The sequence below is a fragment of the Heptranchias perlo genome, chromosome 4 (assembly GCF_035084215.1).
Source record: "Heptranchias perlo isolate sHepPer1 chromosome 4, sHepPer1.hap1, whole genome shotgun sequence".
NCBI lineage: Eukaryota > Metazoa > Chordata > Chondrichthyes > Hexanchiformes > Hexanchidae > Heptranchias > Heptranchias perlo.
The window spans coordinates 14,557,275-14,583,022 of NC_090328.1; the positions used below are offsets into that span (position 1 = coordinate 14,557,275).

The 25,748-nt window shown below is 45.8% G+C and overlaps 1 protein-coding gene and 1 non-coding gene across 2 annotated transcripts in view; one reads left to right on the top strand and one right to left on the bottom strand.

Annotated features, from left to right (window-relative positions):
- LOC137320745 (15-hydroxyprostaglandin dehydrogenase [NAD(+)]-like) overlaps positions 1 to 25,748 on the bottom strand; it is a 100,085-nt gene that overhangs the window by 49,909 nt on the left and 24,428 nt on the right. The window contains exons 2-3 of the mRNA XM_067982505.1: positions 22,426 to 22,549; positions 6,136 to 6,242 (exon numbers count right to left, since the gene is read on the bottom strand). Coding sequence (XP_067838606.1) covers positions 6,136 to 6,242; positions 22,426 to 22,549 — 231 coding nt within the window. The remainder of the gene's footprint in view (positions 1 to 6,135; positions 6,243 to 22,425; positions 22,550 to 25,748) is intronic.
- trnai-aau (transfer RNA isoleucine (anticodon AAU)) lies at positions 3,685 to 3,758 on the top strand. Its single transcript has one exon. It is a non-coding gene; the product is annotated as a tRNA-Ile (tRNA).

Here is a 25,748-nt window from a genome sequence, read left to right on the forward strand (position 1 = left end):
AAAGGCACAACATTTGCTACCCTCCAATCTTCAGGCACCTCACCTGTAGCGGTGGATGATTCAAATATCTCTGCTAGGGGACCCGCAATTTCCTCCCTAACCTCCCATAACGTCCTGGGATACATTTCATCAGGAATGCTGCTAATAGCAGACAAATGGCTCTCTTTCAACACAGCTTGCATTTATGTTGAACCTTGAACAGAGTAAAGCGTGCCAAGGAGCTTCACATGAGCGATTATCAAACAAAGTTTGACACCGAGACACATAAAGAGAGATTAGGACAGGTGAAAGAGGTAGGTTTTAAGGAACGTCTTAAAGGAGAGGAGGTAGATAGGCAGAGAGGTTTAGGGAGGGAATTACAGAGCTTAGGGCCTAGGCAGCTGAAGGCATGACCTTGGAGCAAGGAAAATTGTGGCAAAAGACCAGAATTGGAGGAGTGCAGAGATCTCGGAGGGTTGTAGGGCTGGATGAGGTGATAGAGATAGTGGGGGGGGGGGGGGGGGAAGGGACGAGGGCATGGAAGGATTTGTAAACAAGGCTGAGAATTTTAAAATCGAGGAGTTGCCAGAACGGGAGCCAACGTAAAGCAGTGAGTACAGGGGTGATGGGGGAACGGGATTTGGTGTGAGTTAGGATACAGATAGCAGAGTTTTGGGTGAGCTCAAGTTTACGAAGGGTGCAAGGTGGGAGGCCGGCCAGGAGACCATTGGAATAGTCCGACAATGTGGAAAATTGCCCGGGTATGTCCTGTCCATAAAAAGCAGGACAAATCCAATCCGGCCAATTACTGCCCCATCAGTCTACTCTCAATCATCAGCAAAGTGATGGAAGGTGTCGTCGACAGTGCTATCAAGCAGCACTTACTCACCAATAACCTGCTCACCGATGCTCAGTTTGGGTTCCGTCAGGACCACTCGGCTCCAGACCTCATTACAGCCTTGTCCATACATGGGCAGAAGAGCTGAATTCCAGAGCTGAGGTGAGAGTAACTGCCCTTGACATCAAGGCAGCATTTGACCGAGTGTGGCACCAAGGAGCCCTCGTAAAATTGAAGTCAATGGGAATCAGGGGGAAAACTCTCCAGTGACTGGAGTCATACCTAGCACAAAGGAAGATGGTAGTGGTTGTTGGTGGCCAATCATCTCAGCCCCAGGACATTGTTGCAGGAGTTCCTCAGGGCAGTGTCCTAGGCCCAATCATCTTCAGCTGCTTCATCAATGACCTTCCCTCCATCATAAGGTCAGAAATGGGGATGTTCGCTGATGATTGCACAGTGTTCAGTTCCATTCGCGACCCCTCAGATAATGAAGCAGTCCGTGCCCGCATGCAGCAAGACCTGGACAACATCCAGGCTTGGGCTCATAAGTGGCAAGTAACTTTTGTGCCAGACAAGTGTCAGGCAATGACCATCTCCAATAAGAGAGAGTCTAACCACCTCCCCTTGACATTCAACAGCATTACCATTGCTGAATCCCCCACCATCAACATCCGGGGGGTCACCATTGACCAGAAACTTAACTGGACCAGCCATATAAATACTGTGGCTACAAGAGCAGGTCAGAGGCTGGGTATTCTGCGGCGAGTGACTCACCTCCTGACTCCCCAAAGCCTTTCCATCATCTACAAGGCACAAGTCAGGAGTGTGATGGGATACTCTCCACTTGCCTGGATGAGTGCAGCTCCAACAACACTCAAGAAGCTTGACACCATCCAGGACAAAGCAGCCCGCTTGATTGGCACCCCATCCACCACCCTAAACATTCACTCCCTTCACCACCGGTGCACTGTGGCTGCAGTGTGTACCATCCACAGGATGCACTGCAGCATATCGCCAAGGCTTCTTCGACAGCACCTCCCAAACCCGCGACCTCTACCATCTAGAAGGACAAGAGCAGCAGGCACATGGGAACAACACCACCTGCATGTTCCCCTCCAAGTCACACACCATCCCGATTTGGAAATATATCGCCGTTCCTTCATCGTCGCTGGGTCAAAATCCTGGAACTCCTTTCCTAACAGCACTGTGGGAGAACCTTCACCACACGGACTGCAGCGGTTCAAGAAGGCGGCTCACCACCACCTTCTCAAGGGCAATTAGAGATGGGCAATAAATGCTGGTCTCACCAGCGACGCCCACATCCCATGAATGAATAAAAAAAATAGTCAAGTCTAATGTTAACAAAGACATGGATGAGGGTTTCAGCAGCAGGTGAGCTGGGCAGAGACGCGCGATGTTATGGAGGTCGAAGTAGGCGGTCTTGGTGATGGAGTGGATCTGTGGTCGGAAGCACTCATCTCAGGGTCAAATAGGATGCCAAGGTAGCGAACACTCTGGATCAGACTCAGACAGCGGCCAGGGAGAGGGACAGAGTTGAGGGCCAGGGAATGGAGTTTGTGGTGGGGACCGAAGACAATAGAATCATAGAATCATGGAAAGTAGCGGTACAGAAGGAGGCCGATTGGCCCATCGTGTCCGTGTCGGCTGAATAAGAGCTAGCCAGCTTAATCCCACTTCCCAGCACTTGGTCTGTAGCCCTGTAGGTTATAGCACGTCAAGTGTACATCCAAGTACTTTTTAAATGAGTTGAGGGTTTTCTGCCTCTACCACCCTTTCAGGCAGTGAGTTCCAGACCCCCACCACCCTCTGGGTGAAAAAATTTCTCCTCAGCTCCCCTCTAATCCTTCTACCAATTACTTTAAATCTATGCCCCCCGGTCACTGACCCCTCTGCTGAGGGAAATAGGTCCTCCCTATCCACTCTATCTAGGCCCCTCATAATTTTATAATTGCCCAGAATTTGCTGTAGCTGGGCAACAAACAGCACCTGCCGTTGATTAGACTCACTCTTACCTGTTTAATCTCCATGATATTTTGCGCTGCAAGTTGCTGGAAACAGGGCGGTGCCCCCTACAGGGCATCTGGGACCTGAGTGAACAGGGCAAGCAACTGTGTATCTCCTTAACCAATCGGATTGAACGACCGTGAAATTAACAGCGCAAGGACTGAGAGGGAAGTATAAGTTATAGTGGGTGAATTTAATGTCAAATCAGATGCAGAAAGAGAAATAAAGAGGGAGAAAGAGAGATTGGATTAAGAGAGAGAGAAAAAAAGAGACAGAAAGGAAATTAAAAAATAATTCCATCAATTAAAACCTGAAGGAATGAGACTCCACACTTGTAATAGTTAATTTTCATGCCAGAGAGGTTGATTGGCAGTAATTAACACTTATCATGTCGTTTAAAGGGTACTTAGACTTGAAATGACAAGACGTAACTTTCTGTGGTGAGTTTAGTTCGTACCTACTGCGCCAATACAGGAACTTCACGCCGTTCAATGCATTTTAATGGTGAGGCAGACAGCGAGATGCCTTTTCCGTGAAGCTAACGGCGGATTGGAACATGGCAGACCGCAACTTTTGGATTTCCGCATTTGACTGTGCATCTGCCCCTCGCCTGAAGTTGCTGTACGATTTGCACATAAATAATGGTGAGCGCCATTAGCCTCACCATTATTTTGGCAGTAAATTCTGGGCCAATGGCTTCGTTCTTCCCAATATTTAATTGGAGTAAATTTCTGCTCATCCAATACTAGATGTCGGACAAGCAGCGTAACAAATCAAAGGCAGTGAAAGGGTCGAGAGAGTTGGTGGTGAGGTAGAGCTGTGTGTCATCAGAGTACATTAAAGGCCGGTTATCTCAGTTGGTTAGAGCGTGGTGCTAATAACGCCAAGGTCGCGGGTTCGATCCCTGTACGGGCCATAAGGTTCCTATTCACTCGGTTAATCCCGGGGATGAGGGGGCGGACATATGAGGAGAGGTTGAGTAGATTGGGACTCTACTCATTGGAGTTCAGAAGAATGAGAGGCGATCTTATTGAAACATATAAGATTGTGAAGGGTCTTGATCGGGTGGATGCAGTAAGGATGTTCCCAAAGATGGGTGAAACTAGAACTAGGGGGCATAATCTTAGAATAAGGGGCTGCTCTTTCAAAACTGAGATGAGGAGAAACTTCTTCACTCAGAGGGTGGTAGGTCTGTGGAATTTGCTGCCCCAGGAAGCTGTGGAAGCTACATCATTAGATAAATTTAAAACAGAAATAGACAGTTTCCTAGAAGTAAAGGGAATTAGGGGTTATGGGGAGCGGGCAGGAAATTGGACATGAAGCTGAGTTTGGATCGGTCAATGCCCTGTGGGTGGCGGAGAGGGCCCAGGGGCTATGTGGCCGGGTCCTGCTCCGACTTCTTGTGTTCTTTAGATTTGTGGTTGGGATCAGATCAGCCATGGTCTTATTGAATGGCGGAGCAGGCTCGAGGGGCCGATTGGCCTACTCCTGCTCCAATTTCTTATGTTCTTATGTTCTTATGTACATGTGGAACCTGACGTCGTGTTTTCGGATGATGTCGCTGAGGGGCAGCATGTAGATGAGAAATAGGAGGGGGCCAAGGATAGATCTTTGGGGGACTCCAGAGGTAATGGTGCGGGAGTGGGAAGAGAAGCCATTGCGGGCGATTCTCTGCGTCCGACTGTATAGACAGGAATGGAAGCAGGCGAGAGCAGTCCCACCCAGCTGGACAACGGAGGAGAGGAATTGGAGGAGGATGGTGTGGTCAACTGTGTCAAAGGCTGCAGACAAGTTGTGAAGGATGAGGACGGATAGTTTAACATTTTCACAGTCACATAGGATGTCATTTGTGACTTTGATAAGGGCCATTTCCATCCTGGGGCAGGGACGGAAACCTGATTGGAGGGGTTCAAACATTGAGTCACGGGAAAGATGGGCACAGATTTGGGAGGCGACAATATGTTCAAGGTCTTTCGAGAGGAAAGGGAGGTTGAAGATGGGGTAGAAGTTTGCAAGGACAGAAGGGTCAAGGGTGTTTTTTTTTGAGGAGGTGGGTGATGACGGCAGATTTGAAGGGAAGGGGAACAGTACCTAAGGAGAGGGAACAGTCAAAAATATCATTAATGTGGGGGCCAGGAATGGAAGTTGAGTGGTCAGCAGTTTGGTGGGAATAGGGTCAAGGGAGCAGGATTCCATCAATTAAACTCCACATTACAAACACCCTGATGGCATTGTAAACCTATAAAAATGTTGGGTTAAGGGAGCTGGGTTTCCATAAAGAAAATAGAGGGCCGGGTGTAGCAAGTCCTCTGCATTGTCATTGTTTATAGCAACTGGGTCTCCCCATTACGCAGCAGACCTCAGTATATTCGGACTGTATAATAAAAGGGGATGGGGAGAAGGCTTGTGTTGAGACACAGTGAAAAATATGTATCATCTGCACACGTGTTTGAACTCAGCCTGCACTAACATTAAAATGCGGCTTTCCCAAATAATTTTTTTTTTTCTAGCTCTCAGCTCGATATTTAGATAAGACAACTCAGGCCGAGCAAACTGTCACATCTGAGATTTGCCTCAGCAAAAAAAAATGTCAGCATTGGCATCACCTGATTGCCAATATAGGAACATAGGAACAGAAGTAGGCCATTCAGCCCCTTGTCTCTGTTCCGCCATTGAATCAGATCATGGCTGATCTGTATCTTAACTTCATCTACCTGTCTTGGTTCCGTAACCTTAATACGCTGCTGAACAAAAATCGACCAATCTCAGTTTGGAAATGTTCAATTGACCCCCAGCCTCGACAGCACTTTGGGGGAGAGAATTCCAGATTTCCACTACCCTTTGTGTGGAGAATTGCTTCCTGACATCACTCCTGAACGACCTAGCTCCAATTTTAAGGTTACGCCCTCTTGATCTGGACTCGCACACCAGAGGAAATAGTTTCTCTCTATCTACCCTATTGACTCCTTTAATCATCTTAAACACCTCAATTAGCTCACCCCTTAATCTTCTGCATTCACGGGAATACAAGCCTGGTCTATGCAACCTGTCCTCATGATTTAACCCTTCTAGCCCCGGTATCATTCGGTGAATCTGTGCTGCCCCCCCTCCAAGGCCAATATATCCTTTCTGAGGTGCACTGCCCACCAATAAAGACGTTGTCTAACCAGAGAAAAAAAAAACACAGGTAAGCATACGGAGGAATATGGAGAGGCCTTTGACATGGGCCACCTCAGCTTGAATTATTAGGATAGATTTGGTAAGTAAACGACGTTTCATTGTACGGTACTTACCAGATTGACAGAAATGGTCTTTTCCCAGGACTTTTCATTGTTTATTCCAGCATTATTGCACAGCACATCTAATCTTCCAAACTTCTGCACCGTTTTACTAAAAACATCTGTAAGACAAGACGGGCGATTTTAAATTAGTTGATCAGATTTATATTCCATGTAGCGTTCGATATCGGATGGACATTTAAAATATTTGGATCATTGGAAGTTAAAACTCAGTCTTCGAGAAGTTAAGAATTCACACGGCTTTGACTTGCTTTGTTCGCCATTTTTAGCGCAGGTTCGAATTAAATTCCCGGCGACGCTACTTTATCTGTGGAGAGAATGACATGTAAACATTTCGGGCGTGGACTCTCCTTCCGTTCAGAAAGAAGGGGTCTGTACCTGAAATTTCTCTCCACAGATGCTGAACGAGCCGCTTGAGAGATTGCAGAATTTTCCGATTCAGGCTCTTTTGTTTCTAGTTTGCAGTACTGTTAAGAAGCTCCACAGAGGCTCAGCGCCTGACTGCCTAACCGTCAGGATGGCACACCGAGGAGTGGAACGCTCTAGCGGGCCTGTTCCACTTTGAGCGCCGGGCCTCATGGCATCGAGACCAGCGAGGTCGAGCCTCCCCACCCCCCTCCCCCACCCCACCCCCGCCCCCCACCTTGGGGGACTCCGGGTTGACCACGATATCGGACGGTCTAGGTCTGTTTGGGGTGGTGGGGTTGCCCAACGTCTGGATGGGGAAGAGCCGGAGTGGTAGCAGCCTAGGCTGGTCTTGTGGAGCCTGGAGCAGCGTTCTTGCTCCTCCCCGCCCCACAAAACTAAAGGGGAGTTCACCCTTGGGCCCAGCCGCCAGCTGACGGCGCACGGTCCACCCAGTTCAGTCCAAAAATGCCACTCGGGGTCCTACGTAGGTCATAGGTCTCCAATTTCCATTGTACATGGGCCTACCACCTCAGTCAAGGTGCTGCTCCAGCTGCCCAGTGGTAGGCGCTGGGAAACAGCGACGGCAGCAAGGGAGCAGCCACTTTTGGGGCCCTAACGCCCCATTACCACTAAGTAGGAGGTCTTGAAAGTCACCCCCATAGATTTAGAGATGACTTTAGGACCTTGGGGGTCTCTAGGGAGGCTAGTCATGAAGCCCCCCTTCCCAGACCTGTCTTTTTCTATTCTATCATCCAGCTTTTCTACCTCACTCAACATGCATTACACATCATAATACAATATATGTGCTAAAAGTTCTTATTCTGAACTTTTTTCAGGGTTCTTTGTAATCCAAGACTGAACGAGAAAGAATAACTTCTAGTTTAAAACCAATATTCCCTTTCCCTCCCCTACAGGGTCAGGTGGGACTTCTGCCCATCACCTTGACCCCGCCATGAGCCCTAGGCCATTTTCCTGGGTCAGGGTTCATATGTATTCATGGCGGGCTCCCGGTGAGCAGGAGCCCATCAGTGACTCCGTGGTGAATTCAGGCCTTGTTACTGCTCCAGAACCAGAAGAGGTCAAAGGCCACTTAAAGGGGCAGAAGAGAAAGTAAGAAAGAACTTGCATTTTTATAGCACCTATGATGACTTCAGAATGTCCAAAAGCGCTTTGCAGCCAAGAAGCACATTTGAAGTGTGGTCACTGTTGTAATGTCGGAAACACGGCAGCCAATTTGCGCACAGCAAGGCCCTACAAACAGCAATGAGATAATGACCAGATAATCTGTTTTTAGTGGATGTTGGTTGAGGGACAAATATTGTGCAGGACACGGGGTGTGGGGGGGGTGGGGGGAATCTCTGCTGCTCTTCTTTGAATAGTGCCATGGGATCTTTTACATCCACCTGAGAAGGCAGATGGGGCCTCGGTTTAACGTCTCATCCGAAAGACGGCACCTCTGACAGTGCAGCGATCCCTCAGTACTGCGCTGAAGAACGTCAGCCTAGATTTCATGCTCAAGTCCGTGAAGTGGGTCTTGAACCCACAACCTTCTGAGCCCTGAATACTTGCAGCAGATCTTTCGCTGAAGGCCTAAGCTGATACCGAGGCCTTCAGCAAGTAAGGGGCTGGGCCAAAATGGAGGCACAGGGGAAGCTACCGGGCCTCCTTCGCTATCAGAAGGTGTCGGGATCTTCCTGCCACTACCGATGGATGAAGGAAAATGGTGATAGCATGTGATAGGCGGGGAAGAGGTGACCACTGGGGGTCGCAGTGAGCGTGCAGGGAGGTAATTAAGGGCGGGGCAGGGAAGCAGCACTTGGTTCGATTTTCCCCAGTGTCCCCACTGCTATCCTGTCCAATTTGAGACTGGATAGCAGAGGAAAATCTGCCTGGGCCTGATTATACCTCAGAGTTCACAGGCATTAAGCCGTTACACACAAACTCATCTTGCTCTTGCTGTGATCTACCCCTGGGCCTGATTGTTAATTCAAACATTGTCCCAGTCTGAATGTTCAGGGATTGTCTCCAAATTACATACTCAAAGTGAAATGAAACATTCTAGTAAGGGAGCACTGATAAATGCTCGTACTAAATTATTGCACTTATATTTGAGTTTTAAAGCGGACTTCCTCTTTGCCATAGATTCATCAGTAACTTGTAAAAATTTGCAAAAGGGGTTTTATGTTTTACGAATGCGCACGCCTGACACGGAGCCTCACCTGTCGGGAGACCCCATCAAGAATTTGTGAGAGCGTTCGCCGATGATTTTCCATCTGTTACAATGATGCGCAGAAAATGATGGGGAGTGTGTGTGACAAACGTCCACTAGTTGTTCGTAAGCTGTAAACTCATTTGACTAGATGTACTTAAAATGCAACAAATATGTGAGCTGGCTTCTGTGTATGTCTCTGCATATCTGATTTTAAACATTGTTAAAATATATTGCACTGACTCACAGTCATTCTGGAAGACAGCCTGGGCTTTAAAGCAAGTTCTTCTGGAGGTGAGCCAAGGATGTTCAATGTGACCCCGTTGTTCTGCTAGAGTGGGTCACATTTTATTAAATGGTCATTGTATCAGGCTCAGTATTGGAGTGGTGGTGGAGGGAGGGGGGGTTAACAGTGTAAAAGAACAGGAATCAGTGACTGATCAGGCTGGAAGTGGAGATGTGGAACCAGAAGGCAGGAGCTCAGAGCAATTGCTTTTGAAACTGTAAAAATCTGTCGGAACATACTGTCCAAACCTCAGCACAAACCCATCAATCAAATTAAACACAAGCTGGACATTCTACCCGTACATACTGTGACCCATCCCCATGTTATCAGATCGGAGCCATTGCTTCTAAACGCGTCCCTCTTAAATAACCTGTTGTTCCGCTCTGTGTCATTGGCCCCGGAATCTTGTATGTGTATCGGACACTGGCCGCATCGCTCCCGATCCACCGCTATACTCACTGCGACGTATTCTAATTATTTTTCCAGCAAACTGTGGTGTGAATTCACCACTGGAGGATTGGAGAGCAGAACGGTCTAACTTACATTGTTTTTATTTTTATCTTTTTTTTGGGCTCGCAATAAATTAAGAGTGTCAGACATGGCTCATGGCTCTGAGTTAGGAGGATGTGGGTTCGAGTCCCACTCCAGAGACTTGAGCACAAGATCTAGGCTGACACTCTAGCGCAGTACTAAGGGAGTGTTGCCTTCTATCAGATGAGATATTAAACCGAGGCCCCGACTGCCCTTTCAGGTGGATGTAAAAGATCCCAAGGCACTATTTTGAAGAAGAGCAGGGGCATTGTGTCCTGGACAATATTTATCCCTCAACCAACATCATTAAAACAGATATTCTGGTCATTATATTAATGCAGTTTGTGGGTTCTTGCAGTGCACAAATTGGCTGCTGCATTTCCTACATTACAACAATGACTACACTTCAAAAGTACTTTGTTGGCTGTGAAGCACTTTGGGACCTCCTGAGGTCTTGAAAGGCGCTATATAAATGCAAGTCTTTCTTTCTTTATGCCGTTCGTCACCAATATCAGCATTGCAGTGAATTCCTTTTCAGAAATAGTTCCTTTCTGGACTTTTTGTCCCTATGCATTTCTCTACATTGATTTTCATCTGCCACCTGTCTGCCCAATTCCCAAATATATTCAATTCCTCCTCTAGCTTATCTTGTTAAGCTATGGAATCTATCACCTTCATTAGCTTTGTATCATCTGCAAATTTAACTCCTAGCTCCAGATCATTTATTAAACAAAAGAGGTCCCAAAACAGACTCCTGTCAGACCCACTGGTAACATTCTCCCAGGTCGATGACAATCCCTGTACCACCACCCTCTATTGGTCAACCAATTAAGTATCCATTGTAAAATATTTCCAATGACCCCCACTTTCTTTATTTTTAGATTTCAATCAGACTATTGTAAAAACCCAACTGGTTCACCAATGCTCTTTAAGGACGGAAACCTACCGTACTTACCTAGTCTGGCCTATAGGTGACTCCAGTCCCATAGCAACATGGTTGACTCTTAACTTCCCTCTGAAGTGGCCTAGCAAGACCCTCAGTAGTATCAAATAAGGCGACTAGGGATGACCGACAAATGCCAGCCTTGCCAGCGACACCCACGTCCCGAGTATGAATTAAAAAAAAAATTAGCACTCTTTCAACAGACAGAATCGAAATTTGGAATTTCCTTAAATGCAATCATTTAAACAGATTTTTAAGCACCTTTTTTTAGATTTTTTTTTATTTATGGTATTAACAGATTACTTTATGAAGACCAATTCATGGGTTTGAATTCATTGCCAGGTCAACCACTGATAAGCCATAACTTGTATCTATGAACCTTTACAATGTAATTTCTATCTTGGCAGCCATGCAGCCATCGTAGTCTCTACAATATCTCTTGATCTGTAAGTGCCTCAATGTCTTATGTGAGAGGTGTAAAGCCTCAGGGAGTCAATTTTCTGGAAAATGAATAATCGCCAGCATTCTTTAAAATGGCCCGTAAAAGGTTGTTGAGAGACGGCTCCCTCTTTAAAATTTAACAGTTTCTGCTGAAATATGGACGGATCCGTTTTATAACTGAAATCTTCACCCCACAATGACAGGAGTGCAGACAGGGAGAGGCCTTGTTCAGGTAAGTCTTCAGGTAATGCTGTGATTGTATGAATGGGGTGCTTGGGTGGGCACGGGGGCATATGCGGGCATGGGGCACTGGCGGGCATGCGGGTCACGGGGGGGAGTTAATCACGAGGGGAGGGATCCGGGGGTCATCGTAGGGGTCAATCATTTGGGGGTTGGGAGTCAACACAGGGGTCTGTGATCGTTGTGGGGGGGCGGGGATCAGGGGGGCCCATGATCATTGGGGAGGGGGTCAGGGATCGAGGAGGTCCGCAATCATTGCGGGGGGGGGGGGGGTCCAGGATCGGGAGGGTGGGGTTCGCGATCATTGGGGAGGTCTTTGCAGGTAGGCTTGTTGAGGAAGCACTCCTGCTCCTCCGGGCCCACAAGCTGTCCCAGAGAGGCACTTACCTGCAGTTTCGGGCCTTTTCGCCTCCTTTCATGTGGCTTGAAGGAGAAGGCCCGGGAATCCCGGCCCCCAAAGGTTGAAATTACAAATTCTGTAAAAATGGGGGCCCGCAGCCTCCTCGAAAGAGTTAAGAGGATTTAAAAGGCTTCATAAAGATGAATCTGGTCAGTTTGGCAGAAGAGTAAAGATGTTGGTAGGGGAAGGGGGTGAATTTCCGCAGGGATTCTCCCACTCGTTGACCTTAAGTTTGGCAGAATGGCCGAGGAATCCTGCGAAAACAGGGTAAACGATTCTGCTGGTCTTTCGCCTTAGTTACAGTTACGGGCAGTAGAACCCCTGCGGAATTCACCACGAGTATTTTGCAAGTTGCTGGAGATACAAAGGGCATGATTTTGACCCTGAGCCGGGAAGGGGACGGTGGGGGTGGGGGGGGGGGGGGGGGGGCGGGTCAATTGCGGGCCGGAAACCCGGAAGTACGGGTTTCCCGGACGTCCTTACGATTTTGACGTAAGGGTGTCTTTTTTTTGTCGGTTTGCCGTCCGACTGACCGGTCTGATTGACAGGCTGGTCTCAGTCAGACAGGAGTGCAGACAGGGAGAGGACTTGTTCAGGTAAGTCTTCAGGTAAGGCTGTGATTGTATGAATGGGGTGTCACCAACCCGCCTCCTGGGTGCGGGTCTGAAATGGGTGTGATTTTAAATGCCCCCCCGCCCCCAACCCACCTGTTTTTCAATGTTAAAACCATGCCCAAAAAATTTCAAAGAATTACAAAGAATGTACAGTACAGAATCAGGCCATTCGGCCCAACAGGTCCATGCCGGTGTTTATGCTCCACTTGAGCCTTCTCCCACCCTTCTTCATCTGACCCTATCAGCATATCCTTCTATTCCCTACTCCCTCATGTGCTTATCTAGCTTCCCCTTAAATGCATCTGTGCTAGTCACCTCAACTACTCCTTGTGGTAGAGAGTTCCACATTCTTACCATTGTTTGGGTGAAGAAGTTTCTCCTCAATAGTTTAGATCAGCAGAAATTATATTCCACATATGTGCAAAGTAGGGCCCGGGAGGTCATACTGATGTGACACATGGTTCATTCTGGAGTGACGTTAAACCCAAAGCCCAGCGATGTCAATGGAATAAATGGATGATCATATTGGCAATGTTTTCTCATTGCTTTTCACTCAAGAGAAATACCTTTAGAATTGTCTTGAGCCTTTGGTGCTTGTGAGTAATGAGTTCATTACACTTTTGAAAAAACTATGGGAACAAAGTGCTACCAATTACAACATAGCCAGCGGTGCAGTAGGGATAGCTGAATGGTGACCAGGCTGAGCCAAAATCTACTGAAGGAGCCTGAAGGGACAGTGGTCCAGTTCCTACTCAACTTAAGACAGGCTTTGTATTGTTTCTACTGAGAATTTGGTTTCTGAACAAACCTTTCAAAAGAAAAACTTTTATTGTCAAAACTGGAATAAAATGTCTAAAAATTGCCATTTCGAATGCAAATACAATCATAAAAAAATAAATTCATATCTTGTGCAGGATTGGGACAGTGTTAGGCTTTTGAGCATTTTCAACCCTTCTTATTTTAATTTTTTTTTTTAGCCTTTGTACTTCAGGTCACTTTCATCGGTGAGTCCAACAAGCTCTCAGGGAGAGAAATTCAACTCATGGCTGTCCATTATGCGCCTGAGAAAAGGGGTGGCCAGGAGTTGAAAATTGGAGGTGGGGAAGGGAACGAATGGGGAGGGGGTCACCTTAACCCCCCCCCTCCCACCATTGATGCCCAAGGCCCACCTGATGCCATATTCAGGTGTATGGTTGCTTTATTTATCCAATTTGGGGTCCTATGCTGGCTATAGGTGGAGGCCACTCGAAAAAGGGACACAAAACTTTCTCAAAGTTATATTTTTTGTGGAGCCAGAAGAAGCAGGAGTGCTCCTCTTGGCTCCACAAAAGTACTGCAGGCCGCTGTCGGCCAGGGCTCGCCCGCTCGGATTCACACCTTGCTCCCTCCGCCCACCCCCCCGAGGATCTAGTCTTGTGCATTATGTATCTGGTATTGATGCGATCATTCTCTAATTTAGTTTACTAAACATGTGAACCAAATTTGAAATTCAAAGTGATTTGAATTCGGCAGATTGAGAGTAATTCATGAATATTCAAATCCTCCTCTTCCCGAAAGAAAATAATACAGACCGTGATCATTTGCGGCAGCTCTCTCCCTTTTTTTGTCTGTTCTAACCATTGTAAACAGACTGTGACTGACTCAGAGGCCCTTCTGATTCCAAAAGCAGAACATAAATGGGGGTGAGACAATGCAGTCTAATGATATGGGTGCAAGGATAGTTCAACAGATGTTTGATGTTTAACTATTTGCAAAGACCATTTCATTAGCTCTTGAGGAATACTGTACAATTATGTTAAAAAGTGCAGATGTTAGATTTACTCTCCCTAGTGAATTTATAATCTGTCGTGCATTATGCATGTTATGCCTGTAAAATCAGAACCAGTGTGGAGAAAGTTAAGAGACCAATAAAACAAGTCATTGCTGTTGTATGGCAGTTCACCTGTAGTGTTATCCTGGGTATATATCAATGATACCTGGGACTGGGGGCTATCTATCCATATCCATAGGTCTTATGCCTTCAAGAGGCATCTGAAGAATAGGAACATAAGAACTCTAGGAACAAGAGTAGGCCATTTAGCCCCTCGAGCCTGCTCCGCCATTCAATTAGATCATGGCTGATCGGTTGCTCACCTCCATTTACCCACCTTTGCTCCAAAACCCTTGGTACCCTTACCTAATAAAAATCTATCGATCTCAGTCTTGAAAGCTCCAACTGTCCCAGCATCCAAAGCCATTAGGGGGAGAAAGTATCAGATTTCTACCAGCCTTTATGTGAAAAAGTGTTTCCTGATTTCCCTCCTAAATGGCCTGGCTCTAATTTTAAGATTATGTCCTCTTGTTCTTGATTCCCCCACCAGAGGAAGTAGTTTCTCTGTATCTACCCTATCAAATCCTTTTAACATTTTAAACAGGAAGCATCTGATTCCTCTGCTGCCATTATCTTGTTTATACACTAGTTTTTGCAAAAACACGATTCAGGCAAACCAAATATCACTTTCAACCCAAGTGCATCTCAATGATTGTTACTTTTCCAGAATCGCACTGTGGATCGCTTTAATTAAACTTACTCCCAGACCCAAGGGCATAATTTTAACATAGCGCCTGGAACTCAGCCAGAGGGGGGGAGGTGGTGGTGAGTAGTCGCGTGGGAAACCCGGAATGCGTGCGTTGGCTCAAGTGATCGTGTCTAAGTTAAAGGCCCTTAATGTGACTTCCGGGTTTCATGTCTCCAAACTGCGCAGCGGGCAAACTGCGCACCCGAATGACGTGCTGGCAACTGGGAGTATTTAAAGGGCCATTGCACCCACGGATTTTGAGGGAGAAAGGAGGAATGTGCAGAGATGGAGCACCAAAGGAGTAAGGCAGCAACCCTGCTTTAGTGACTCTTCTCTTGAGTTGCTACTGGCCGGTGTGAGGAGCAGGAGGGACACACTGTACCCGGCTGATCGGAGGCCTGGCCGGAGGTGGAAGAGGAGCTGAGCAGCAGGAGCACCGTGGCAAGGTCATGGGTGCAGTGCAGGAAGCGCTTTAATGACCTAACCAGGTCAGGAAAAGTGAGTACAGTTACTGATTTACCCACATCCTGTGGTGTACATTGCCCCCCACCTCACACTCTGCCCTCCGAAGCCTACTCCATCACATCACTCCTCATACCCACTTAAGTCTCATCGTCAACTTACCTTCACTTTCTGTGCACTTCCTCACCTCCCCATATTTGAACCCACCACTCCCACTCACCCCAACCCTGATGCAGTGTGATGAATCTGTCTGATATTCACCCTCTGATGCATCTCCTTCATTGTCAGCCTCACCCAAAGCAATGCATCCATCGGGTGACCACGTCACTTTCAGTCACTCACACATCTGTTCTTTCTCTCCTTGTAGGAGAAGAGAGCGCAAAATGCACGGGAGAGGAGTAGGACTGGAAGGGGGGCCATCACAAAGAGTGGCCCTGACAGAGACCGAGGAGGAGGAGGAGGAGGCGTCGGAGCTCAGCGGCGCGGGTGAATGCCTGACCGTCGGAGTTGACGAGACTGGCAACCCGCAAATGGGTGGTGACAGAACTTTAACATCTTTCACACACATCATGAATTGATGTTATCAATGATTGACCTGATGCACACCTCAGTATGCTTATTGCAAACTAACTTCTGCGATGATTGTTAACATTGCTTTGTGTTCTTTTCCAGGGTCTTCAAGGATTGATGAAGAGGCACGTGCCATGGAAGAGGGCGACTCGTCAGAGGAGTTCCATTCCTCTGAGGGCACACCATCACATCTTATCCAGCCATGCACCAGTACAGATACAGGTCCTTTTAGTTGGGTTGTCACCTGGTGATTCACCATTCACAAATGTGCACGCGCAGACACTGGTGGCAGGGGCAGCTGTGGAGAGTCCGCGTCAGGAGGCGCACTCCTCTCCAAGCTCTGCTCAGCTGGACCCAGATGCTAAACCCTGGGGGCCATCGTTGAGATTGAGAATGATAGGTACTGGAAGATGTGCCACGCACACTCTCCACAATGGCAGAGAGAATGGAGTAGTCCAACTAGTGAAGTGGTGGAGCAGGTAAGTGCGGGAATGTCTACGATGGAGAGAGTGACAGCCTCCGTTGAGCTTCAAGCACGGCTCACAAATGAGTCCCTTCAGGCCATGACAACGGCCATGTGGACTCTGGATGCCAACGTGTCTGCCGCCGTAAACAGGCAGAAAGATACTTTTGCCGTGGCCTTCGAACGCGTCACAGATCTGCTTCAAGCTCTTGTCCAGCAGGGTGGTAGGAGTGATGTGGTCCTGGCCCAGGAAAGGGATGATGGTGAAAGGGGACATGGAAGTGGGGACTCCACTCAAAGCGCTCCCACGTCTCACCCGTTGCACCGCCCCCCCCAACCAGTACCCGCAATGCTGCCCCCTCACCCAATGGCCAAGCCTGCCCTTGCACAGGTGCAGGTGGAGCAGTCCTTGGCAGGGCAGTCACGGGCTCCAAAACCCAGAGGTCATAGGCTGAGAGCATCTCAGCAGTCAGGGCGGGGATCTGAGCAACCTGCCACCATCTCTGCTGAATTCACAGGGGATGCACCGCGTAGAAGCGGTAGGAAGAAGAAGGCGAAGGTTTTGTAATCACCAAGAATATGCACAAGGGTGTTTAATGCAATGTCATGTTTTTCATTTATATTTGTTTCTTCTTGCATGCACATTAAATGTTATAATTCTCATCACTACTGCCACGTCTTGTCCATTCTTGAGTTCCTTTTGTAAAAACGCCCTTTCATGTGCTTCATCATGAACGCCAAGACCTGATGCCACCCATTGGGCGCATTTACAATGGGCGTATGTGTGATTGAATGACTGTTTTATGCAAGTGGGGGTGGGGGGGTGGTGGGGGCTGGGGGCTGGTGTTGGTGGTGGTGGTTGTTCCAGGTGGTCTGAGTAGTTCACTATATTCAGTTTGCAGATCTCCTAATGAGAACCTATTAGATATGAGTGACTTCCTGGCATCATGAGCAGCTGCTCTGCTGATGGGTTGCCCATTGTCATCCTCCTCTTCCTCTTCCTCATCATCTTCTTCAATGTTGCCGGCAGATGCGGATGCTTCAATAGCGCATGGGAGCTCTACCACCTGTAACCCTCTCTGTTGAGCGCTGTTGAGCAGGACGCAACACACGGCTATTATTCTGCACACCCTCTCTGGTAAGTACTGAAGAGCTCCCCCAGATCAATCCAAGCACTGGAATCGCATCTTCAGTATTCCTATGTTCAATGACAGACCTGGCGGTGATGTGGCTGTCATTGTACCTCTGTTTGCCTTGCTGGTGGGGTTCCTCATAGGTGTCATGAGCCACGTATGCTGGGGATATCCCTTGTCTCCAAAGAACCTGTTTTGTGCATGGAAGAGGGCCGGGATGTTGGACTCGCGCAAAATGAAGGAATCATGGCAGCTGCCAGGGAATTTAGCACACGCTGCAGAAACCTCTTCTGGTGGTCGCAAACTAGCTGCGCATTGATAGAGTGATATCCCTTTCGATTGATGAACATTTCTGGCTCATGTGCGGTTCCTCGGATTGCTACATGTGTGCAATCAATTGTGCCCTGTACCCGTAGGAAGCCACGGGTGAGAGAGTGGAAACCCACTGCCCTCTCAGTCTGGCTGATGTTGTCGATGGGGAAGGTGACATGGTCGGATGCCCTGGCAAACAAGCCATCCATGACCTGTTGTATACACTTATGTGCAGACGACTGAGAGACCCTGGAGATGTCACCAGTGGTGCTCCGGATGGATCCGGAGGCAAAGAAATTGAGGGCAGTGGTGATCTTGAGTGCGATGGGTAATGCTTGGCCACCAGGCCCAGTCGGGAGCAGCTCTGCATGAAGAAGCCTGTAGATGTCTGCGACCACCTGGAGACTCAATCTGAGCTTGCTTAGACACTGCTCCTCAGAGAGGTCCGGGAAGCTCAGCCTCTGCTTGTAGACCCTCTCATGTGGGTAGTGCCTCCTGCAACGTCGGCCCCTCCATCGGTCCCCTCTCTGCTCTTCTGCAGGTCCTTGTGAGCACCTCTGTCTTGTGCACCTGCAGCTGCCTGAACTGCACTCTGCGCCTGCCGCGGGATGGTGATGTGCCTCCTCCGCAGATATACTGTTGAATAAATCCATTACGCCTCCCATCCTGATGTTGTCAATTTGAGGCTCTCAAAAATGTAGGTAAATATGTCTGATCACAAGAATTCTGAGTGTGAACAAAGAAATCTCAGTCTAAACACAAAGAACTCCCAGCCCAAAGGTTTGTCTGAGAGAACTGTGTGGCCTGCTGCAAAAATTCGCCTTTTATTCACATATATCAATCACTGGTTTAAAGGTCCAAATGAGGGTCGGCTGTAACTCGCCTCCGTTTCCATGGTGTGTGTCAGAGGCCATGGGAGACACGTTCAGGAGAAGTTAAAATGGTTTGTGTCACTCAACACACAAAAAGTTGTAAACAATTTTACAACACCAAGTTATAGTCCAGCAATTTTATTTTAAATTCACAAGCTTTCGGAGACTTCCTCCTTCCTCAGGTAAATGTTCAGGATCTCCCTGAACATTTCAGGATCTCCCTGAAAATGTTCAGGATCCTCCTCAGAAGGGAGATCCTGAACATTTACCTGAGGAAGGAGGAAGTCTCCGAAAGCTTGTGAATTTAAAATAAAATTGCTGGACTATAACTTGGTGTTGTAAAATTGTTTACAATTGTCAACCCCAGTCCATCACCGGCATCTCCACATCACACAAAAAGTTAATAGCATTGAGTATTTTAAACACCTAAATTGGCCCTATAAATATCCGGGTGTCAGAGCACGCGTGTATCCAAATGCGTCTGGGTCAAACGTGGAAGTAGGCGCCTGGATGTGGTCCATCTCCGAAAATGGAGTATTTTTGCTGCCCACCAGCCCCCAACCCGCCCGTTTTTGGGGGTTAAAATTTGCCCCCAAAGAATTGCTTTGATCTATTTTTATTCAGGTGCCGCAAAAGCTGGTTCACGAGTCCCACATTCATACTGGTTTTTATGAGCACAGTGGTGTGACTTATGACGTGGTGCTGACAATTATTTGCTGTTTAACCATCCAGGTGGAAACAGGTGTATTTGCCCCCTGAGAATACACAGAACCAACATCCTTAACTCATTGCTATACGTGGGACCTCGCTGTGTGCAAATTGGGCTGTCGTGTTTCATAAGTACTTAATTGGCTGTAAAGCATTTTGGGATGTCCTGAAGTCATGAAAGGTTATGTGTAAATACAAGTTCGTTCTTTCTTATACTACAGCACAAGCACAGCTGCCGCTATGGTTTCCCTTCTGTTACCGAACTCACGGGGACAATTGTTCGCACAAAGAAAATAGACTCTTGAATCAGGATGCCTTTGAATACAAATTAGAAGCTCATCTGATAATCCTGGCAATTGGATTTCAAGGATTTGAAATTACACTCTGGGATAATACGTATGAAATTCCTGAAATTCCTCTCTCTGCTATCTTAGCGGCAGAGTTAACCTGTTTTTAATAGATTATTTAATGGCTATGCTAAAATAATAGGACATTTCAGGTGAATACTGTTGAGGTGAGGTTATCTCAGTTGTGAAAGCATTTTCGAGAAGCCAACACTGCTTCAGTTTGACTGGAACTTGACTCATTTAATGAATCATTCCAAAAATCACGACAGTTAATAGGTTAATACGAAAACAACAGTAAGTACAATTCATAGCCACATCAGATTTTGGCAAGCAGCCCACATTCAGTATCATTACCATCTAAAATTCATGTTGCAATGTTAATCTTTTATGACTTCCGTATTGGATTTATTAGTGACTATCTTATATTTATGTCCCCTAGTTCTGGTCTCCCCCACAAGTGGAAACATCTTCTCTACATCTACCCTATCATACCTCTGACTAAGGTCAGAGCCTCTGGAGTCAAGGGATAAGTAGCAGAATGGATAGCAAGCTGGCTACCAAACAGAAAACAGAGAGTAGGGATTAAAGGTAGTGATTCAAAATGGCAAAAGGTGGGAAGTGGTGTTCCACAAGGATCAGTGCTGGGACCACTGTTGTTTACGATTTGGACTCAGGAATCGGAAGTACAATTTCAAAATTTGCAGACAACACCAAATTGGGAGGTATAGTTAATACTGAGGAAGACTACGACAAAATATAGGAAGACATTGATAATCTTACAGAATGGGTGTGTAATTGGCAAATGAATTTCAATATACATAAGAGTGAGGTGGTACATTTTGGTGGGAAGAATAAGGAGGCCACATACTCCTTGGAAAATAAGAATCTAAATTGGGTAGAGGACCAGAAGGACCTGGGAGTTCAGTTACACAAATCAATAAAAGTAGAGACGCAGGTTAATAAGGTCATAAAAAAAGCAAACAAAGCACTGGGGTCCATTTCTGGAGGGATAGAATTGAAAAGCAAGGAAGTTATGGGATCCATATTATAAAAAGGATATAGAGGCACTGGTGAAGGTGCAAAAAAGATTTACTAGGATAATACCAGAACTGAGAGGTTATTCCTATCAGGAAAGATTGAACAGGCTGGGGCTCTTTTCTCTCGAAAAGAGAAGACTGAGGGGTGACCTGGTAGAGGGCTTTAAGATTATGAAAAGGTATGATAGGGTAGATGTAGAGAAGATGTTTCCACTTGTGGGGGAGAACAAAACTAGGAGACATAAATATAAGATAGTCACTAATAAATCCAATACGGAATTCAGGAGAAACCTTTTTACCCAGATAGTGGTTAGAATGCGAAACTTGCTACCACAAGGAGTAGTTGAGATGAAGAGCATAGTTGCATTTAAGGGGAAACTAGATAAACACATGAGGGAGAAAGGAATAGAAGGATATGGTGGTGGGGTTAGATGAAGTAGGGTGGGAGGAGGCTTGTGTGGAGCATAAACACCAGCATAGACCTGTTGGGCCAAGTGGGCCAAGTGATTTTATGCATAGTGTGTACATTTCTTACGTGGTGAATGCCCTGTGATCACAAAAAAACTTCTGAGATGGTTTAAGAAAGCATTTCAACAATAAGAAAATAAGTGTGTCCAGCTGCATTCTTTCAACCTTCAGAAACCAAAAGTAGCCCTCAATTAACGTCTTAATTTCCAGGCTATGGCACACTCAAAAAAATCATTTCCATTAAAGTTGTAATAAGTACTTTAATATTTTAGTACAAGAAACATTAATGGTTTACAGATTAAGCAAAAAGTTCAGTGTACAGTGTTCAGGGCAACAATAGATGCTCTTTCATTTTGCTCAGTTAAAAACAAATTGCATACATATTCAACCCATATAATTACCTGCTGAAGTAAAGTCCCATTGTAAAAATACAAATGTTGAGTGTCTGTCATTAAAATTGATCTTCAGAGACAAAAAATTGAGAGTGCTGCAAACCGAGGGCACTGACCTTTCTAAATCACTAGTTAGGCCTTAGCTGGAGAATTCTGGGCAACACACTTTATGAAGAATGTCAACACCTTGGAGAAGGTGCAGAAGAGATTTACTGGAATGATACCAGGGATGAGGGACTTCAGTTATGTGGAGAGACTGGAGAAGCTGGGATTGTTCTCGTTAGAGCAGAGAAGGTTAAAGGAAGATTTGATCGAGGTGTTCAAAATTATGATGGGTTTTGATGGAGTAAATAGGGAGAAACTGTTCCCACTGGCAGGAGGGTCGGTTACCAGAAGACACAGATTTAAAATAATTGGCAGAAGAACCAGAGGGGAGATGAGGAAAATTTTTTTAACGCTGCGAGTTGTTGTGATCTGGAATGCACTGCCTGAAAAAGTGATGGAAGCAGATTCAATAGTAACTTTCAAAAGGGAATTGGATAAATACTCGAAAAGGAGAAATTTGCAGGGCTATGGGGAAAGAGTGGGGAAGTGGGACTAATTGGATAGCTCTTTCAAAGAAAGAATGGCATCCTTCTTTGCTGTACGATTCTACCTCCGCACCAGACTCCCCAACCTACGATACCCGTAATCGAGACTCCGTGCTTGCATCTTGCAGTTTTGGGTGCTCTAATCTTCACGAGGCAGTAAGTGTTATTAGCATTTGATTGACCAGTTTTTAATAAGGAACAAAATCATTCAAACAATGTAAACATGTTAGAAGAGGGATTTTATTTTCAGATTGTTCAGTGCCCATGTAAAAGGAACCTTTCAAAATAATTTATACTGACCTTTCAACTGGGATTGGGATGTGACGTCACAGGCAATAAATGCAGTTCTACCAGGTCCATATCTCTGATCAAACTCTTCTTTTGTAACCCTACCTTGTGCACGATTGATATCGCATATAACCACCTGAAAGATGAAGAATAGACATTTACACTATTCCGTTGAAAGAAGATGATGCAGAATGAACTGTAAAACCAACTTTTCCAAAAGCATACAGCACTTTTAGCGTAAGGATGGTAGAAGCTTCTTGAACACTTACTGATGTTTGGTTGAAGAAGCCTCAAGACTGTTATGTGTCAGCTGTGGCTCAGCTGGTAGTGCTCATATCTTGGATGTTAGAAAGCTTGTGGGTTCAAGTCCCACTCTAAGCATAAAAAAAATCTAGGCAGGCATTACTGAGGGAGTGCTTTGCTGTCTTTCAGATGAGACCTTAAGTTAAGGCTCCCAGGTGGACATAAAAGATCTACTGGTACTATTTTGAAGGACAACATTCACCTGAGGAAGGAGGAAGCCTCCGAAAGCTTGTGAATTTCAAATAAAATTGCTGGACTATAACTTGATGTTGTAAAATTGTTTACAATTGTCAACCCCAGTCCATCACCGGCATCTCCACATTTTGAAGGAGAGCAGGGGAGTTCTCCCTGCTGTCCTGGCCAATATTTATCCCTTAACCAACATCACTAAAACAGATTATCTAGTCATTATCACATTGCTGTTTGTGGGACCTTGCTGTGTGGCTGCTGTGTTTCCTACATTATAACAGTGACTACACTTCAAAAGTAATTCATGGGCAGTAAAGTGCTTTTCGGCACCCTGAGGTCGTGAAAGGTGCTATATAAATGCAAGTTCTTTTTCTTAAAACATCCTTATTAGGGAACAGAAGGAGTTGAAGTTTCATTCATGTCAAAGAGAGAAAGAGTATTTATATAGTGCCTTTCACATCCTCAAGACGTCCCAAAGTGCTTCACAGTCAATGAAGTACTTTTGAAGTGTAGTCACTGTTGCAATGTAGGAAACTCATTATGAAGCTGTCCAGAACATTCTGCTCATGTCCGACCTTTGTGTATGCAGGTGTAGGAACTCAGATAAGCCTAGTTCAAGTTTGCAAAACAGTTACAATAAAGCCTCAAAAATTTGTAGGGGTTGTATCATTTATGCTTTACATAGGAACATAGGAACAGGAGTAGGCCATTCAGCCCCTCGTACCTGCTCCGCCATTTGATAAGATCATGGCTGATCTGTGATCTAACTCCATATACCTGCCTTTGGCCCATATCCCTTAATACCTTTGGTTGCCAAAAAGCTATCTATCTCAGATTTAAATTTAGCAATTGAGCTAGTATCAATTGCCGTTTGCGGAAGAGAGTTCCAAACTTCTACCACCCTTTGTGTGTAGAAATGTTTGCTAATCTCGCTCCTGAAAGGTCTGGCTCTAATTTTTAGACTGTGCCCCCTACTCCTAGAATCCCCAACCAGCAGAAATAGTTTCTCTCTATCCACCCTTTCTGTTCCCCTTAATATCTTTTAAACTTCTTTCAGATCACCCCTTAACCTTCTAAACTCTAGAGAATACAACCCCAATTTGTGTAATCTCTCCTTGTAACTTAACCCTTGAAGTCCAGGTATCATTTTGGTAAACCTACGCTGCACTCCCTCCAAGGCCAATATGTCCTTCCGAAGGTGCGGTGCCCAGAACTGCTCACAGTACTCCAGGTGCGGTCTAACCAGGGTTTTGTATAGCTGCAGCATAACTTCTGCCCCCTTGTACTCCAGTCCTCTAGATATAAAGGCCAGCATTCCATTAGCCTTCTTGATTATTTTCTGCACCTGTTCATGACACTTCAATGATCTATGTACCTGAACCACTAAGTCCCTTTGGACATCCACTGTTTTTAACTTTTTTACCATTTAGAAAATACCCTGTTCTATCCTTTTTTGATCCAAAGTGGATGACCTCACATTTATCTACATTGAATTCCATTTGCCACAGTTTTGCCCATTCACCTAATCTATCAATATCCCTTTGTAATTTTATGTTTTCATTTTCACTGCTTACAATGCCACCAATCTTTGTGTCATCGGCAAAGTTAATCTAAGTCGTTAATAAATATTGTGAATAATTGAGGCCCCAAGACAGATCCCTGTGGGACTCCACCAGTCACATACTGCCAATGTGAGTACCTAGCCATTACCCCTACTCTCTGTCGCTTTTCGCTCAGACAACTTCCTAACTAAGTCCGTACTTTTCCCTCGATTCCATGGGCTTCTATCTTAACTAACAGCCTCTTATGTGGGACTTTATCAAATGCCTTCTGGAAGTCCATATAAATAACATCCATTGACATTCCCCTGTCCACTACTTTAGTTACCTCTTCAAAAAATTCAATCAGGTTTTTCAGGCACGACCTACCTTTTACAAATCCATGCTGGCTCTCTCTGATTAACTGAAAATTCTCGAGGTGTTCAATCATCCTATCCTTAATTATAGACTCCAGCATTTTCCCCACAACAGATGTTAGGCTAACTAGTCTATAATTTCCTGGTTTCCTGCTCTCTCCTTTCTTAAAAAGCAGAGTGACATGTGCAATTTCCAATTTAGAGGGACAGTTCCTGAATCTAGAGAACTTTGAAAGATTATAGTTAGGGCATCTGCAATGTGCTCACCTACTTACTTTAAAACCCTGGGATGGAAACCATCTGGTCCTGGGAATTTGTCACTCTTTAGTGCTATTATTTTCTTCATTACTTATGTTAATTTTATCGAGTCCCTGTCCCCGATTCAATATTAGTTTTCTTGGGATTTCCGGCATGCTATCCTCTTTCTCTACTGTAATTACCGATGCAAAGTAATTGTTCAACATGTCCGCCATTTCCCCATTGTCAATGACAATATCCCCACTTTCAGTATTTAAGGGGCCAACACTGCTCCTGACCACCCTCTTTTTCCTAATGTAACTATAAAAGTTCTTCGTATTGGTTTTGATATCCCTTGCAAGTTTCTTTTCATACTCTCTTTTTGTAGCTCTTACTATCTGTTTTGTGACCCTTTGTTGATCTTTGTACCTTTCCCATTCGCCAGGATCTGTGCCATTTTTTGCCTTTTTGAATGCCCTTTCCTTATGTCTTATACTGTCCCTTACCTCTTTAGTTGTCCATGGCTGTTTTTTTTGGCAAGTAGAGTTCTTGCCCCTCAGGAGTATAAACCAATTCTGTATCACGTTAAATGTTTCTTTAAACATTTCCCACTGATCATCAGTCGTTTTACCCATTCACAGATTTGCCCAGTTTACTGTGGACAGTCTCTGTCTCATCCCATTGAAGTCAG